General features: G+C 46.3%; 1 protein-coding gene across 5 annotated transcripts in view; it reads left to right on the top strand.

Moving 5' to 3' along the window:
* Positions 1-7380: 7380 nt before the first annotated feature.
* Positions 7381-16386, top strand: part of TLK2 (tousled like kinase 2) — a 66268-nt gene continuing 57262 nt past the window's right edge. For 3 of the 5 annotated variants that reach the window (XM_075911375.2, XM_075911373.2, XM_075911374.2), the window contains exon 1: positions 9474-9562. In XM_075911375.2, the coding sequence (XP_075767490.1) occupies positions 9482-9562 (81 nt within the window). In that variant the 5' untranslated portion in view covers positions 9474-9481. Of the gene's footprint in view, positions 7839-9473; positions 9563-16386 lie in introns of those variants that run through there. The other 2 variants (XM_075911372.2, XM_075911371.2) reach the window with 2 other exon arrangements.

Raw genomic sequence — 16386 nt, 5'->3', positions numbered from 1 at the left:
TGCAATTGCGATGTGTCTAATTTGCATCCCTTTTACGGAAAAGGGATGCAGTCTAGACACAGCCCAGATGTTGGAAGCTTATTACTGGAAAATCTCTCTTTTTTTGGAGGGGGGGGGAAATGTTTCTATACCTTGTGGATGTGGAAAAATGATTGAAAAACTGAAACAAAAACATCAGAAGAAAAATAATTCAGTGAATGATTATACCTGACCCATGATTTTTGACAACTTGCAGTTGGGTACGATGAGAGCCACCAAACACATTTTACATGCCTCACCACACGGCCTTAACAAATTTGGTTGCCATGACCTAGGCTGGATTCAAAGCCGTGTTCTTGAGGCAAAAAGATTCCATCCTATGGCTAATCCTATTGCTTCATGTTCAAAAGGCATGAATGGAAAAGTAATCAGGGAGATCTGAGTGCCTATTCAGCCAAAGTCAATGAGAGATACATGACTCCAAAGAATGGACCCTCAACTCTACCAGATAGATGGATTTTTTTTCTGAAGCATGTATCAAGTGCCATATACAAAGAACAGAATTGAAATCACAGAAGGCCTGTCGAATACAATGATTGCCATTGGGGAAGATCAAAAGGAGGCAAGGACAATATTTGGAACAGATCATCTGGAGAGATGGATGCTGCAAACGAGGACACTGGCACAGAAAAAGATGGTATGGAAGGGCTTACCTACCTACCCTCTTGAGTGAGGACAGCAATTGGTCAAGCATGTAGTTCTTACGCACATTTATAAATTGCCTATTGCTGTCGTATCCAGCCTTTACATCATCAAGAAAATACATTTTTCCAAATTAAGAAATATATATTCTGTGTGTCTCTCACCATTCAGTTCTCATCTACCTTCCCTCCAACCATCCAAACCAGCTACTTTATAAAAACCAGAACTGAAGAACTAGCCAGAAGATTCCAACATCTATAAAAACAAAAAAACAAAGCGTGGGGTTTGCCTCACATTCAGTTAGAGCTGGATGGGAAATGGTTTTCCTGCCTTGTAAAACAGCGTGAGAGATCAAAACATTTCCCAACCCCAAATCTGGATGAAAAGCTGAAATCTCAAAAAGTGTCGGCAGCTGAAAATCAGAAAAACAAAAATCAGCTTGGGTCAATCAAAATATTTTTGTTTTGGTGCTTTTCAAAAAATTCATTTTAGATTTCAATCGTTTTAAAAACTTTTGTTTAACTTTCTATTTTTAGCTTTACATTCTAAACAAGAAGTCATTTAGAACAAGACAACTGGAATTTTTCATGCCAAACAGGTCAAAAGACAATGTTGCAACAATTCTGATGGATTTTAAAAAAATTCTAGTTGAAAAAATCAGTTGAAACCAGCCCTCTCCCTCAAAAAGGGTTGGTGTCGATAAAGCGAATTTCTGATTTTTTTTTTTTTTTAAGTTTTGTTGAAATATTCCCCACCAGCTCTATGCACAGGCCAGAGCTGGCAGTTTTCCAGCAGTAGCAAATGCCATAGCCGTCACTGAGCATGTCCAGCCACCTGCTACCACAAGGCCTTACTTTAGGGACCAACGGTCTTATTAAACCTTTAGGCTATGTCTAGACTGGCATGATTTTGCGCAAAATCTTGCCGCTTGTCTACACTGGCCGTGAGTATTTGCGCAAGAACACTGACTTTGTAATGTACAAAATCAGTGGTTCTTGCGCAAAAACTCTGACGCTCCCACTCAGGGATAAGCCCTCTTGCGCAAGTATTCTTGTGCAAGAGGGCCAGTGCAGACAGCAACATAATTTCTTGCGCAAGAAAGCCCGATGGCTAAAATGGCCATCGGAGCTTTCTTGTGCAAGAGAGCGTCTACACTGGCACGGATGCTTTTGCGCAAAGGCACATGCCAGTATAGACGTTCTCTTGCGCAAATACTTTTAACGGAAAAACTTTTCTGTTAAAAGTATTTGCGCAAAATCATGCCAGTCTAGATGCAGCCTTATTTTCCAGTAGCACCCAAAAGGCCTAAGCTTGATCAGTGCCTCAGTGGGCAGAGCAATGTACAAAGAGGGAGAGAGAGTTTCTACCTTAGCTCGCAACTTCAAGCACCTAAACGGAGCAAGGTTGGAGTGTGGAGTTATAATGTACGAGCAAGTGACTACTGGAATGAATGGCGTAGTGTGGTACTGGTGAAGCATTCTACTGAGGGCCAGTGCTGGGATGAAGCATAGGGAGAGGGTGTCTAAGTGATGTGCAAGCTATGTCCAGGTTAGATAATTTTATTAGAAACATTCCCATAAGAGTGACCTAATTCAGCTTCCCTGGTGGGAATTCTGGTTAAAGTTCCTTCCCGTTAGAGCATTGAGAGTTTCACAGACAGTGAGCAGCACGCTGAATGGCACTTATGTGCGTTTCGGAGGCAGTGTAGAGCCGGAGGCATGGATATCGTCAGTGCTTTGTTTGTTTAAAAAAAAAAAAAAAGGAAGTGCCAGTACTAGGGCTGCCAGATGGTTTTGTTGAGCCAAAAAACCCAAAAAAAACCAAAACACTCCGGGGAAAATTTGTCAGGGGTGGGGGGGGAGCGCATGGGAGGTCGGGGCTGAAATGCGGCAGCCCCTTTAATTGCCATGTCCCGAGTGGGGCCGGTGCAATTATCCATCCACCCTACCTAAAATGGGTCAGGCCTCATACTATACTCGCTGATGCTTTCAAGAGATCTGCGAGAGAGTCCCCAAGTCGAGTGTGCTGCTGTAGACCAGTCTGGAGTTGTCAGCTGCATCAGAGAAGGATACAAAAGGCGGGGAAAAGATGGTTGTATCCCAGTTGTGAGGTGTGAGGTGCTGCACAAATGCACAGAAAATGACAATCCCTTGACCTAATGTTTCATCTTGCCCCAATCTAGCGGACAAGATATAGCTGATGAGATGAACAAGCAGGTGTAGGGATGGGAGCCAAGGGGACACAGGGCCACATGAAGAGGATGTGTGCAATCCTTAGTCAATTAGGGACGACCCTGCGATAGCCAAAGCCTGAACTAACTGCCCAGGTTTCCATATTGAGGGTGAGCCACAAGCGTGTGTGTTAGGCAGGGAGCTGCCTAAGATAAGGATGTTAAGGAGTAGTTGATGAGTCGATATCTCCCCCCTTCCCCCCCCCGGCTTGCTGCTTCTATGAGATAGAGGCAGCAAAGCGGGGGGAATAGGGGGTACCTCAAAGCGGCAGCACCGCACAGAACCTGTACCTGGGCTTCGTGTGCGCTGCCACTTTGAAATGCCCTGGTAGCACCACACAGCTCAGCCCAGGCTCAGTGCATTTCAGATGTGCATTTCATCTCAGTGCATAACCTGCTGGGGCTCTTGTACATTTCAAAGGAGGAATGCGGAAGTGTCAATCGACTAGTAAATTACTCAGTATTTAACATCCTTTGCCTAAGCCAGCCAATAGATGCAGAGCAAGAGGGGACGAGCTAAGCCTTGTCCCGACTCAGAGATAGGCGCTAAGTCTGGGCAGCCGGATGGCATTTATCTCCGCTAGTGAGCCCTCAGGCAGGGGAAGTCTGTGGCTAGGCCCTCAGCCAGAGTGTAGGAAACCCCTTCCTTCCGAGGCAGAGAAGGAATCTGAAGAGGGTTTTGCTGCCTCTCAGGTGAGTGCTCTGACCACTTGATCATGGAATATTCTGATGTGAGGCTTCCTCAATCCCTCCTATTGCAGATGTTCCCCTCTCATGAACACCAGAATAATTAAATATTAATTGGGGCTGAGAAAAACTTGGAACAACTTAACCGCCAAGCAATTAGAGCCCTCAGTGGAGAGGGGCCGCAGCCTGTTCAAATTCCTTCTCTCTCGCAGGAGGGGGGGTTTGGACCAGGGGTCGCAAGGTGAGTGCACTAGGCTAAAGGTTAGAATGAGCTCCTCCCTCTCATTTTGTGTGGGCGCGTCTGGGGGCCCGGATCCAGTAGGTCACTTCTGGGTACACCTACCAGAGTGGGACCCTGCCTACGACGTGAATGGCAAAATGTCCATCTTCCCCGCTTTGTGAGTTATGGGGGGGAGCCAGAGGAGATAACTGGGCAACTAGCAGGATGCAGGAGTGCACATGCCCAGAGCCAGACACATGAGCGCCTGGGCATCCTTTCCTGCAAAAACGGTGCTGAGGGAGAACAGGCACCTTCCAGGGCTAAGGCGACAGCCACGTAGGAGTTGAGTGGAGCCTAAGGGACTCAGGAGAGAGGTGAAAGTAAGGCGGTGCGCCGCTCGGGCAAGAGCTGACTGGGGGATGCTTTCCCAGGCCAGCTCCTGCAGGCTGGTGCCGGTGACCTGGCGCGCCCAGCCAGGTGAGGCAGGCAGGTGTGCAAGGGACTGGCTGGGATGCGCTGTAAGGGGGAGACACGCTTCCAGCCAAGCTACTGGTGCATCCACACCTGTCCTCCTGCCCCCCTCGCTGGATGCCAGGCAGCGCTTGTGCAGTCCGTGGCATGCACGGCTGCCAGCAGCCCCTGGGAAGAAGCCAGGGGAAGGGAAGTGGCAAGCTCACACTGCTGCTGGTATCCCTGGAGCCCCCACAGCTCCCTTGTGGCCATGCAGCAAACAGGAGCAGCAAGGCAGGGACCTGTCCCCCAGCCAGGTAAAGGTAACCAGGCAGCAGCCATCCTAGCTCCCCCTTTCTCCTATACATGCACCCCAGCTCCCTGTCTTGAGCCTCTCCCCCAGACTCCCAACCCCCGGCCCTGACTCCTGCACCTCTCCCCAACTACACCCCTGCCCTGAGTTCCTCTCATACCTAAATCCTGACTCCTACACCCTCAAGCCCCAACCCTCTCCCCCCGCACTCCACCCCATTCTTACATTTCTCACAGGTAGTTGCATCGCAACCCCCTCCCCCACTCTTTGCTCTGAGCCCTCCCAAGAGGGGCAGGTTGCCTTAGGACAGTATCTGTAAGAAATTTAAGTTACTTTCACCCCTGGGAGTCTAAGTATCTTTGTGGCTCATACCCAAAGAGCTAAGGACCCTTAGTATAGGACAAAAATGCAGCTTGTGGCATCTCTCACTCTTCCCCCAGGTATTTCACATGTTGAACAAGCGACTGAACCCTCCACAACTGAGGAAAAGCAGCATGTGGATCAAGAGCAATATTGAATTTCTTCAAAGGAATGAGCAAAACCATACTGAAGTGACACACCCATTCTGCTACGTGACTCAAGGCTGCTGGTATAACTAAATCGCTTCAGTAGCCTGAGTGTCTGACTGCTGTTTCCTGCCTCAAGGAGATGATCGACCATCAGAACTAATGGCTCTAAAGCCACATCCAGATCCACAGACATAAACCACTGCAGTTAAGACCCTGCTGGAGTTGACCTGCTTCTTGGATATAAGAGTTCCCAGATCTCCTTTCCATTTCTGTTCTCTCTTGTTGATTTGTAACTATACCAATGAAGTTTACTTATGTTATGAATGAAAATTCCAAATGTCACTAATCATCCTCTAAACTGTGGTGATAAGTTGTAATAATTTAGATGGCTTAAGAAACATGCACAACAGAAGTCAACTTTCAAAACAGTTTGCAGAGGTCCCTGTCAGTGTTCATGTCCCCACGGTGCATCTCGGGGTGGGAGCTGAAATTTTGCTACTACTTCCTCAGATTGGATCTCCGGCTGTGAAATAGGTTAAAGCACAGGAAATGCAGTTTACGAGAAAAGGCAGACATTTTCAAAGTGATTTGCAAAGCAAGTGCCCAGCAGCCTCCTCTACTCCCCACCTTACCGTTTTTAACCTCTGTTAAACTAACCATTTTAAAATAAAATATTAGTTCTTTTCAGCACTGCAGGTTACTGCCTTTTCTTGTACATTCCAATGGAATCTATCATTCCCTTAGTCCTACTCTGTATCCTCAGATTTGCCAAACTGGCAGATTCCTGTTCGACTGCACGTTCTCTTTATTGCAATCAAGTAAATCTGACTTCAGTGGCTGACTCTCTTTTGACATGCAGCCATATTGTCTAGAACACCTTTACCATGGCACTGTAGTTTTGGAAGGCAAATATTTCATCCAAAATCCCAGCAACTTCCTTTCCTGTCCCTAATCCACGCCTGCCTCCACTTGGACAGGCATGGCCACTTCCTTTCTGAATAACCTTCCCCACCCCCAATTTGTTTGCTTTTCAGAAAGCTGATTCAGCCTTAAAGCAAAGTGAGTTGCAGTGCTGTTTAGCGTCACTTAATATTCTCTCTGGTGATGCCCCAGGGTTTGGAAGAAAAGGGAATAAGAACAAACTACAAGGTAATCTCCCCCACAGTAGCCAGACTAAGTCCTTTTCATACTGGAGTTTAGCAAGAGGCAACTACAAGAGCAAACCCCTAGCTGTAAAAGTGCCAGGAAAGTCTGTGGTTAATTTTAAAGTCACTTAGTTTGCTTTGACTGCCCATCCTGCTGTTTATGTGCAATATCCATGTTTAATCAGGAGCTTGTTAAAAAGATTGAAGAAATGGCAAATCAGGGAAGAGGCATTCTTGTTTTCTCATGTCTTTTTCGCAATTCCTCAGAGGCACAATTGATTGGGAGGTTGGGGATGTTCTGCCTATAAACTCTTCCCTTCAGGCCCTGGAGTCAATCTCTGGGGAACAGGAGACTGTCTTTGCAAACAAGGTCCCCTGTTGCTCAGGAAGAGGGAGGAATTCCCTCTGGGTGGAGATGGGGAGGAATTTTCCCTTCATGCCACAGGGAGTTAAGCAGAAAGCAGGGAAAGTGGATTCGCACTGATCATTCTTATGCATCAACTCCGCTCCTCTGCGCCTGGTCTGTTACTCCTTGAAAGCACCCTCCTGGCTGGGGGAGCAAGACCGCCCAGGTTACCCCTGAGCAAAACGTCAGCCACCCACTTTGCCCCCTAGCAGCAGCCTTGCAGTTCATTGGAGGGTGAAACAACCTGGGTGGGTATAAATCTCCACCAATCCCCTCCCTGATGCACTAATCCAACTGTGCTGAACCCTGGCCCTCTGCACGTTCTACTTTCCCCGTGCACGCCCCCTCCCCAGGCACTAACCTCTCACCTCCAGGACGGAGCCCCTCCCCTCTACACTTGACCCCACTTCTCCTACCAGGTGCCCTGGCCCCCCATGCACAGTCCTCTCCCCTGGCACAAACCCCAACCCCACGCACTGGCCCCTCCCCGCGCTGACCTCCCCCCTCCCCATGCCCATTAGCCCCTCCCCTCCCCGCATTCACCTCCCCCACCCCAGACACTAGCCCCTCCCTACGTTGACCTCCCTTCCCCCCTCCCAGCACTGACCTCCCCTCCCCCCCCAGCCGTGCAAATCTCGCGAGAGAACACGCGCTTTCACTAGTGTGTCTTTGCACCAATCGATCCCTACCGGGCCGGGCCGAGTCGGACCAGGGGGCGGACCCGGCCGCCCCGACACCCGCCCCACCCCCCCATCGCCGACTACTCGGGCTGACCGTGCAGGGAGGGGGGTGCCCCGGATTCTCGTGCCCCCCCCGCGGCTCGTCGGAGCCGCCCCCCCCCTTTTTCCCCGGGGCCTTTGTCCTCCGAGGCCGCCGCCGCCCCCTCCCCGCGCCTCGCGCCCCTTGCCCGGGCGGGGCGCCTACGCGAGGCCGGGGATCCGCGGCCTCCCCCGGCGCCGGCGAGGGGCTCGCCCCGCGTCCCCGCCTCGGAGCCGCCGAGCTCGCTGCCCGCGCCGGCGGGGCGCCTGGCTCAGGAGAGGCCGCGGAGCCGCCCCTGGCCTCCCCCTCCCGCCCGGGCGGCCGCGGCAGGTTCCCCCCGCCCTGCTGCTGCCCCCGGCGGCGGCGGGATCCGAGCGGGGCCCGGGGAGCGGCCGGGCCGGGCCGGAGGGGAGAGGAGCGGCGGGGGAGCAGCGCCAGGTGAGAGCCGCGGGGGGGGGGGGGGGTTGCTAGGGGGCTGGGGGGGGGGCGCGGCCCCGCCCTGGGGGTCCTGGCCCCGCTGCCGGGGGGGGACGCGCCAGGCCACGGGGCGGGCCGGGCTCGGCCTGCGGATCCCCGGCCTGGCAGTGGAGGCGATGGCTGCCTCGGGTGAGGGGGAGGCCGGGGCCGCAGCTGGGACTGGGGGGAGGGGGGGGGCTACATCCCTCCGTGTGGAAACATCGTGCCCGGTGTGGGGCAATTCCCCCGCCCCCGGGGTGCGGCCTGTCAGCAGGTCTGCCCCAGGGCGCCCCCCACCCCCGGGGGGCAGAGACACCCCCGCGTGTGTCCGCCTCAGCCCCCCTGCAGGGCTGGGACCCCTGTCCCCAGGCCGCGCCACGCTGGTGGGGGAGGCTCTGCCTGCTGGTGGGGCGCCCCTGCCGCCCCTCCATCGCTGCGCTCCTTGCCAAGGGAGAGCACTGACAGCTTTGTTAAATGGAGACCAGAGGGTTGTATTAATCCGGTGGCTCGGTGTGTTAGGGCTTTTATGGCCTCTTCAGGGTGTGAATGTGTGAATGCCCCCAAATGGACTCGCTCAGCACCTTGGAGATGAGAGGAAATGAGATTGGGGGGACAAAATGGACAGTCAATAAAAGGAACAATTATATGGTGGCTTTTCTAGAGGGCACTTGCTGCCCTTCAGGAACTTTCCATGTAGCATATGATCTTTATACAGCAAATCTGTATTCTCTCATTTTTTTTTTTCCTGCCATGATCTCTTTCGGAGAAATGAAACTGGAACAGATATTTCTGGAACTTATGAACTTGCTCCGAATGCAGTTCAGAAGATGTGAATCACAGTTTTAATAAACTCTGCAATTCCTCACTTTTTTTCAATTAACACTGAAATTGTACGTTTCAAGAATTAAACCAGATGACTCAAGGATGCCTTTAAAAAAAAAAAAAGCGTTTCATACAATGGTGCCAGTTTTAATGGATCACTTGGAAGTACCCAGAAGCATCCAACTATATGGGAGAAACTTGTGTGTTTGAGTATTTGGTACATTGTTTAGTAAAAGGAGAAGTTTAAAAAAGCATCATTCTCCATCTCATCCTTTTCCTGAAGAGCCTAGGCTTTGTCTCTGAAGTTGTCACAAAAGCCCTAGTAGCTGTAGGGCATTTGGAGTTATCCAGTGCTTCAGTGAATGGCAAAAACAGAGAATAGTGGGGGTATGAAGGATGTTTGAGAGTTTCTGACTAGTGTAGGGCTAAAGACTTCAGCTATAGCGCCCTCCCCTTCTGTTTTGTCTGCAAGAAATTTAACAAAATACTCAATGGAAAGAGGGTGGAATCAGAGGGTTAGCAATAGGACTGAGGTTCCAGTTAAGAAATTTCCAATAAGTGGTAATTCTGTCAGATGATGGAGCTCTCTAGAATAGGCTCTGGTTAAAATAGTAACATTTTGGTGGCAAGTCACATTTTACTACATGATCATTTTGAATCTATATTGCATGACAGAAATTATTTGTATACAGTCACTTGTTACTACAGCTATTTTTGAGCATCATCAATGCCAGAGAAAATACATTCTTTCCCTTTTCCTTGCATTGACTAATATAGCATATTTTTCTCCCATAGCAGCAGAAATGATGGAAGAGTTGCATAGCCTGGACCCCCGACGCCAGGAACTGCTGGAAGCCAGGTTCACTGGAGTAGGTGTTGCCAAAGTAAGTAAAAGTGCCTGTGAGAGCAGGCACAAATACCTTGCACACCATTTTTTTTTTAACAGAGAAGTAGTGCTGTTTCAATAAGGGGAAATTGTTCATTGGTAATTTTGCTTTGTCCACTAACTTATTTTAAAGTGTGTGTAAAGAAGAATATACAATACTGAAAATAACGAGTTTGCCTCTGTGTACATAGACATCATGGTGTGTGTGTGAGTTTGAAGGCTTGCTCTTTTTTTTTTTTTTTTTTTTTCCTAGTATAAAAAAGCCATGCACCACACACATGTTTTGGAAGAGGGAGGATAGGCCATCTTTTTCCTATCTCAAAGGGTTTGTCTAGGAAACAGATGAGTAGCTTATTTGTTCTTCTTTGAGAACAACTGAAATTGTACAAGCTTAGCCTAATTTGTTGAGCCCTGGATATAACTATCTACTCGCCTGTGGTGAGTAGATTTTAGCCCAGCGGGGCCGCGCAGCGCGGTTAGCGTATGCACTTCCGTGTGGCTGGCAAGCCCTGGTCATATCAATCAAAACTTACTTATTCAAGGGTAAGCTTGTGTATAATTAGGTTTGCAACCTGCTAGCAAAATCATAGAATCATAGAGCTGGAAGAGACCTCAGGAGTAGGGATGTTAAATTGTGGTTATCTGACTAATCATGTGGTCGATACAATTTGTTTCGACTACACGATTAGTTGATAAGGACCACTCTGCAGAGCAGCAGTGAGGGTACCTCCGGGAGCTGACTCGAGCATTTTAAATGTAGTAAGAGCCCAGTTGGTCTTACTACATTTAAAATACAGAGGTACAGTGTCCTGGACCAGTGCGAGCCAGGACCGAGCAGTCCTGGCTTGCGCTGAGTCCAGCAGCCCCGGTTTGTGGCGGCTAGAGGCTGCTTTGGCACCAGCCCCTGTTCACGGTGAACAGGGCTGGCTGCCAGAGCAGCCTCTGCGCACAGCCAACTCGGGCCACCGCGAACAGGGGCTGCTTGGTGGTCCAGCTCCCTAATGGGGCCCCTGTGGATAGAGCAGCTTCCCCTCCCCCCCCCTCTCCGCTGCATGTGATAGAGGGGGCAGGCAGCACCATGGAGGGAGCCATGCCGCGGGGAACCAGTTTTTAAGCCTCTCCTAGAGGCAGCAAGGCAGGAGATGAAGTGAGTAGTTGATACTCTAGTCAACTATTCACTAACATCCCTACTCAGGAGGTCATCGAGTCCAGCCCCCAAATCCTACCCTTCTCTTAATATATGACTTTGTACCTGGATAACAGTTGCATTTCTTGAGTAAGGCATTCAGTAATAAGCTATGTCATTTCCGTCCTTTTGTTTAAAATTCCAGGATTGGATTTGATCTGTTTCTGTGTGTACTGTTATAGTGCCTATAATAGTGTGTCTTCATTTTTCTCACCATTCTAGTTCTCAAATAATGGTGGAACAGTGATAACATTCCAGTTTGCATACTTGAAAGTCACTGAGTTTCAAGCCATATCAAGCTAGAAAGGAAATATAATTAGATAACTTGTTGCTATAAAAATTCAGCCACCTGTTGGAATCATATTGGGCAGAGGAAACTAATTTACCTTTCTGTGATGAAAAGTACAAAATAAATACATCAAATTTTGGAAAGGTTATATCCAAGTTCATACTTTGTTTCTGACCTACTTTGTGCTTCAGTTGTATTATGAAGCCCTGGAAGTAGATCAGTAAGTAAACAGTTTGCAACTTAAAGGAAGCTGAGACCTGGTCCAAAACTGAAAAGTTTTAGTGTTAAAACTTTTGGTTAGGTATTTTAAACTTATATGGTAATATAGGTAAAAACTCTAATGGGATGCAGTTTTTTGGGGATGAAGATGACTTACATTAGTATAGTTATTCCTGTTTTAGTATGGGGTGAGCTATACTGATATAATTGTGCTCGTTCTTTTGAGTAGTGGTGGTAGTGTGTTGGACCTCTTTAACTATAGTAGTATAGTTAAAGCAGTACACAGTTCTAATGCAGACATGCCCCTGGATTGTTGGCTTCTTGAGGGCAGGACCCTCGTCTGTCTATATTATACAGTGCCTAAATATTAACACTGAGGAGAATGTTAACTTTAGGAAGCCACTTCTTATAAAGAAATAACTTTAAGCACATCTAAGCATGCAAAACTCAATGTTACACAATTGGGAGAAAAATGCTCTTCCACTATTAAAGTTAATATTGAAAATTACCTTGCTAATTCTCATGCCATTGAACCATAAATTGCTGGTCCACCTAAAGAGAACAACAGTTTCTCATTTCCTAGAGCACACAGGAGAGGACTGTATAGTAGTAAATTTGTCTAGTGTAAAATATGGCACTGTTAGTTTAAAACTATTATGTTTCTTAAAATAGAGAACATCTTGTGGTATAGCTGGTTTATTTATCTTCATACTCTTACTTGTTAATTTGCAATGGATCTCCCATCCACTCATGAAAATTACCAAGGTCCTACTAAAAATGTGTAGTCCTGTGGCACACTAGAGACATATGGCATCATGAGCAAAACCCCACTTCTTCAGTTGAGCTTAAGTGGAGATTCTACTGTTCTACGAGTATTAATCCTAGACACTGACTACTGGGCCAATGCTTTTTCAAAATCTCTGCCCGTCACATGCAGCACTGGCATCTGTATCTCAGTATTTCAAAGTGTCCATGTTTGGAAACACATTATATGGTTTTTAACAGATTTAAGAGAGATTTTAACTCTCTTCAGTTGGGTGTGGAAGGACAGATACTTCAAATGAATTAGTGCCATCTAGTGGGATTGGTACTCGCCTCTTGGGATGGAAAATATTCTATCTCCATTTGTTGCATAAAAGAAAAAGAGTGTAGCCTCAGATGCTATAGGGTGAATAGACCAGGCAGCTGTAACATTGATCTTCCTGCCTTTTATTAATTTGGCTTATTGCTTGGTATTTATTCATAAACTTACAGCACAAATCAGACCTGTGCAAAATAAATAAAGGCCAGTTTGTATTCTTATTACTAATTACAGCAAATACAGTTTTTTTTAACTTTTGTTCATTTGCAAACCTGGGAAAATAATGCTGTTTGTAAGAGTGTATTTCTACCTGAAAACCAGTGTGGACTCACTGAATTTCCTCAGCCTCAGAAATCAAAGAATATACCTTTTCATAAACCCTTAAAATAACTGAAGTCATAGGTGCAAGAAAACTTTGAGTCTAGGCAATTGATGGAATTCCATCTACATGAAACAGCCATGTAATTATATATCTTCAAAGCAGTGGTGACTTGTTGGGCACCTACCCTTGCCATACAGTTGAAATGTATTCCTTTATCAAATTCATGCCTATGTTGATTAAGGAAGGTCTTGCTTTCTGGATACCTGACATGAGTTGGTACTTGGTTACTTATTTTATAGCTCAGGCTTCATTTAGCAAATGAACAGTCACGTTCAATTGTGAGGCATACTTCTAGCTAAACCTGTCGGTAAGTGTTGAAGACAAGTTGTAGTTTGAATTCCTATGGATAACGTTTAGTTTTATGTGTCTTCTCTTGTGCCTCTTATCTCACTGGTGGCTAGAGTACAAAGTGGGATAATTCACAGGATTTGCACCATTTCACGGTATTTGTACCATGTAGAAAGTCGGCTATCCACTTGGTGCACGCACTTCAGCCTCCACTATTCAGGCTTAGCGGGATGCATCTTTATTGTGATAGACCCATCATCCACCAGCCTGCTATTGGGAATCAAAGTTCATAAATGAAACCTCAGTTTGCTTTGTTGTAGCTGTGCTGATTCAATCACTGTAAGAAAAACATTTCTAAACTTAAATCTGCAGTGCTTCAAAACAGCACTGACACGTGATCTAAATGTGTATGCTAAAACTCAAGAAGTATTGGTCTCTGTCTGTCACTACAGACCATCCTTGTTACAAGTCCAAAATATGTTCCAAAAAACTTGGACTTGTAGCAAAGCAACTTAAAGCAGGGATTTTATCCCCGTGGCTGACTTCTATTTGCGTACATTTCTCTTTTTTGCACAACTTAATAGCAGGAAATGGAAGAACTTATAACGCATCAGTTCCTACAAGCATCAATGACTTCAGTGCAGAAAGGATGTATACCGGGGTGACTTATAGTGGAGACACCCTCTACTATCTTTGAATTTGTATATAGGCAACATTAAAGAGGGATAGGGAAACAAATATAGCCTAAATTGTGTTTGTGTTATAGGATATCTAGATCAAAACATACTGTTTACATAAAAACAATAATATTTTGCAACTAGTTTTTGCTTTGTGAACCTTGTGTCTATCCAGAATTGCATATCCTTTATCACTAAAATAAGCTTAGCAACCAGGCATCTTGGTTTTAGCTGCAAAATTACCAATTGAGGACTGAAAGTTGTGTGGCATTTTTTTCCTCAAAGGGAAATAGTACTATCCCAAAAAGTCATTTAACATTTAATTAATGCAAATGTTCATATAAAGCAGCAGAGTAGGAGTTCTGAGGTTTATAAATGGATACGTCCATTGGCTAGCAAAGAAAGTACTTAGGGTTCTTTTTTCTCCTTTTTATCATTGGCTTGTTAATTATCTGGATGCATTTGAAATGAATGTAATAAGAAGCACGTACAGCTACTAAAGCACAGAAATGGAAGGTAGATCTGGGTTCTACTTCCACTTCTGTCACTGGTTCATTGTGGCCTTTTTTAGGTAAGTCACTTGATCTCTCTCCCTGCCTCCGTTTCCCTGTATATGAAATGAAAATACAACCTTCCTTGTTGCAAGGTAGTGATGAATTTGTCAGTGCTTGTAAAGCTCTCTGAAATTTGTTGATGGAAGCTGCCACAGAAGTGTGCAAAGCATTAGCATATGTCTGTGCTATGGAAGTTGTACTGTTTTTTGGTCAGTATAGGAATACCGACATCTGCAACAGTGTTATCTTATTTGGCAGCAGCACCCTTCTGTTGACATAGCTGAGTCTACACCATTGGTTCTCAACCTGCAAGCTATTGGCTGCTTGCAGCCCAATCAGCGCACAGCTGTGGCATATGTGACCTCTTCAGGGCCATACAGATTGTGTATATATTGTGTAGATGTCACCTGCGTTACACACATGCAGAGAGCTACATATGTGGCCCGTGGTGGTAAATATGTTGAGAACCTCTAGTATACATTACAGGTTACATCATCATGACTGTCAGTCAGGGGTGTGGTTTTATCACATCAGTATTGCTATGTTAATAGAGCTTTCAAGAGTAGATCAAAGCAGAGAGATTGAAAATCAAGCAAATGTTGAAAAGTGATTCAGAATTTGTAAACTTACTTACCTATCAAACTTGGCAGAGGTAACTTATGGAAACTTTGTTGGGAGCATATTTATTGTTTTAATTGAATGTTTGGAAAAGTTCAATTTTAACCAGCCTAAGAGAAGTTTCAAATATCATCTGTGTATGAAGAATGTCTGTCTTTTTTACTTAGACTATTTACCTAAATGTAAGAGGTATAAGGAATAATGATTGTGAAATGTTTCATTTTAGGGTCTATTTACTAACTAGCACAAAAGTGACTAAGATCAGCTGTCATTCGCTCCTTTTGATTATCTTGTTACAAATTTGTGTGAGCCAGCCCAAACCCTCAATGGATTTGGAAAGGCTCAATTATTTGTCTTAAAATTTGACATCAAAGGTTTAATAGCCCCTTCCCTTCCCTGTTGATTCACAGATGTGGAAGTTGCATAAGTGTGGTTCATCCAAGCAGAATCACCTTGGTTTGGTCTAATCCAAGTGTGCGCCTGTAGTTGAATTGCCAGGAGAGTTTAGCAGAGAATGCTATTCTAAACTAGCCTTTGTGACTCCCTCTAAACTACTTGAATTCATGTTACCTTTCAACATGGAAAATGCATCCACTGCATTGAAGCAGATGATAACATACTGACAAAAACCAAAACAGTACAACTTCCATAGCATAGACATATGCTAATGCTTTGCACACTTCTGTGGCAGCTTCCATCCACAAATTTCAGAGAGCTTTACAAGCACTGACAAATTCATCACTACCTTGTAGCAAGGAAGGTTGTATTTTCACTTGAACCCCGTTAATCCGGCAACACAGAAATAGGGTATGCCAGATGAAGGAATTTTTGTGGACCATGGAGAGTGCTGGGGCAGAGTCTGGCAGGGAAGGGAGTATGAGGGGGATGGGGTGCTTACCTGGCACCCTGCTCCTGGGGACATACATGGTTCTGTGCTCTCTGCTACTTCCAGGCAGTGCCAAAGCCTCCCTCAGATGGAAAGGAAAGGGGAGTGGCAGTGCGCAGAGCTGCTTCCTCCTCCACCTCTGAGTCCAAACCACAGGTGTTCCTGTTGCAGGGCACCTGGAGTATGGAGGTTCAGGTGTACAGATAACTTGGGCTAATTCACTAGGGTCAAGACAGATGAGAATAATCTAAACACAGTTATTGGAGGATCACATACAGAGTATTCCAAATTGTTGTTTGATGTTAACTTGGGCTACGTCTAGACTGGCATGATCTTCCGGAAATGCTTTTAATGGAAAAGTTTTCCGTTAAAAGCATTTTCGGAACAGAGCGTCTAGATTGGCACGGACGCTTTTCCGCAAAAGCAATTTTTGCAGAAAAGCGTCCGTGCCAATCTAGACACGCTTTTCCGCAAAAAAAGCCCCAATCGCCATTTTCGCGGTCAGGGCTTTTTTGCGGAAAATAAATCTGGGCTGTCTACACTGGCTCTTTTGCGCAAAAGGACTTTTGCCCGAACGGGAGCAGCATAGTATTTCCGCGAGAACACTGACAATCTTACATGAGATCGTCAGTGCTTTTGCGG

This window comes from Pelodiscus sinensis, chromosome 29 (assembly GCF_052426305.1).
Source record: "Pelodiscus sinensis isolate ZL-2025 chromosome 29, ASM5242630v1, whole genome shotgun sequence".
NCBI classification, from domain to species: Eukaryota; Metazoa; Chordata; order Testudines; family Trionychidae; genus Pelodiscus; species Pelodiscus sinensis.
The sequence above is the reverse complement of the archived record's forward strand: the minus strand, read 5'-3'. Positions and strand labels throughout refer to the sequence as shown.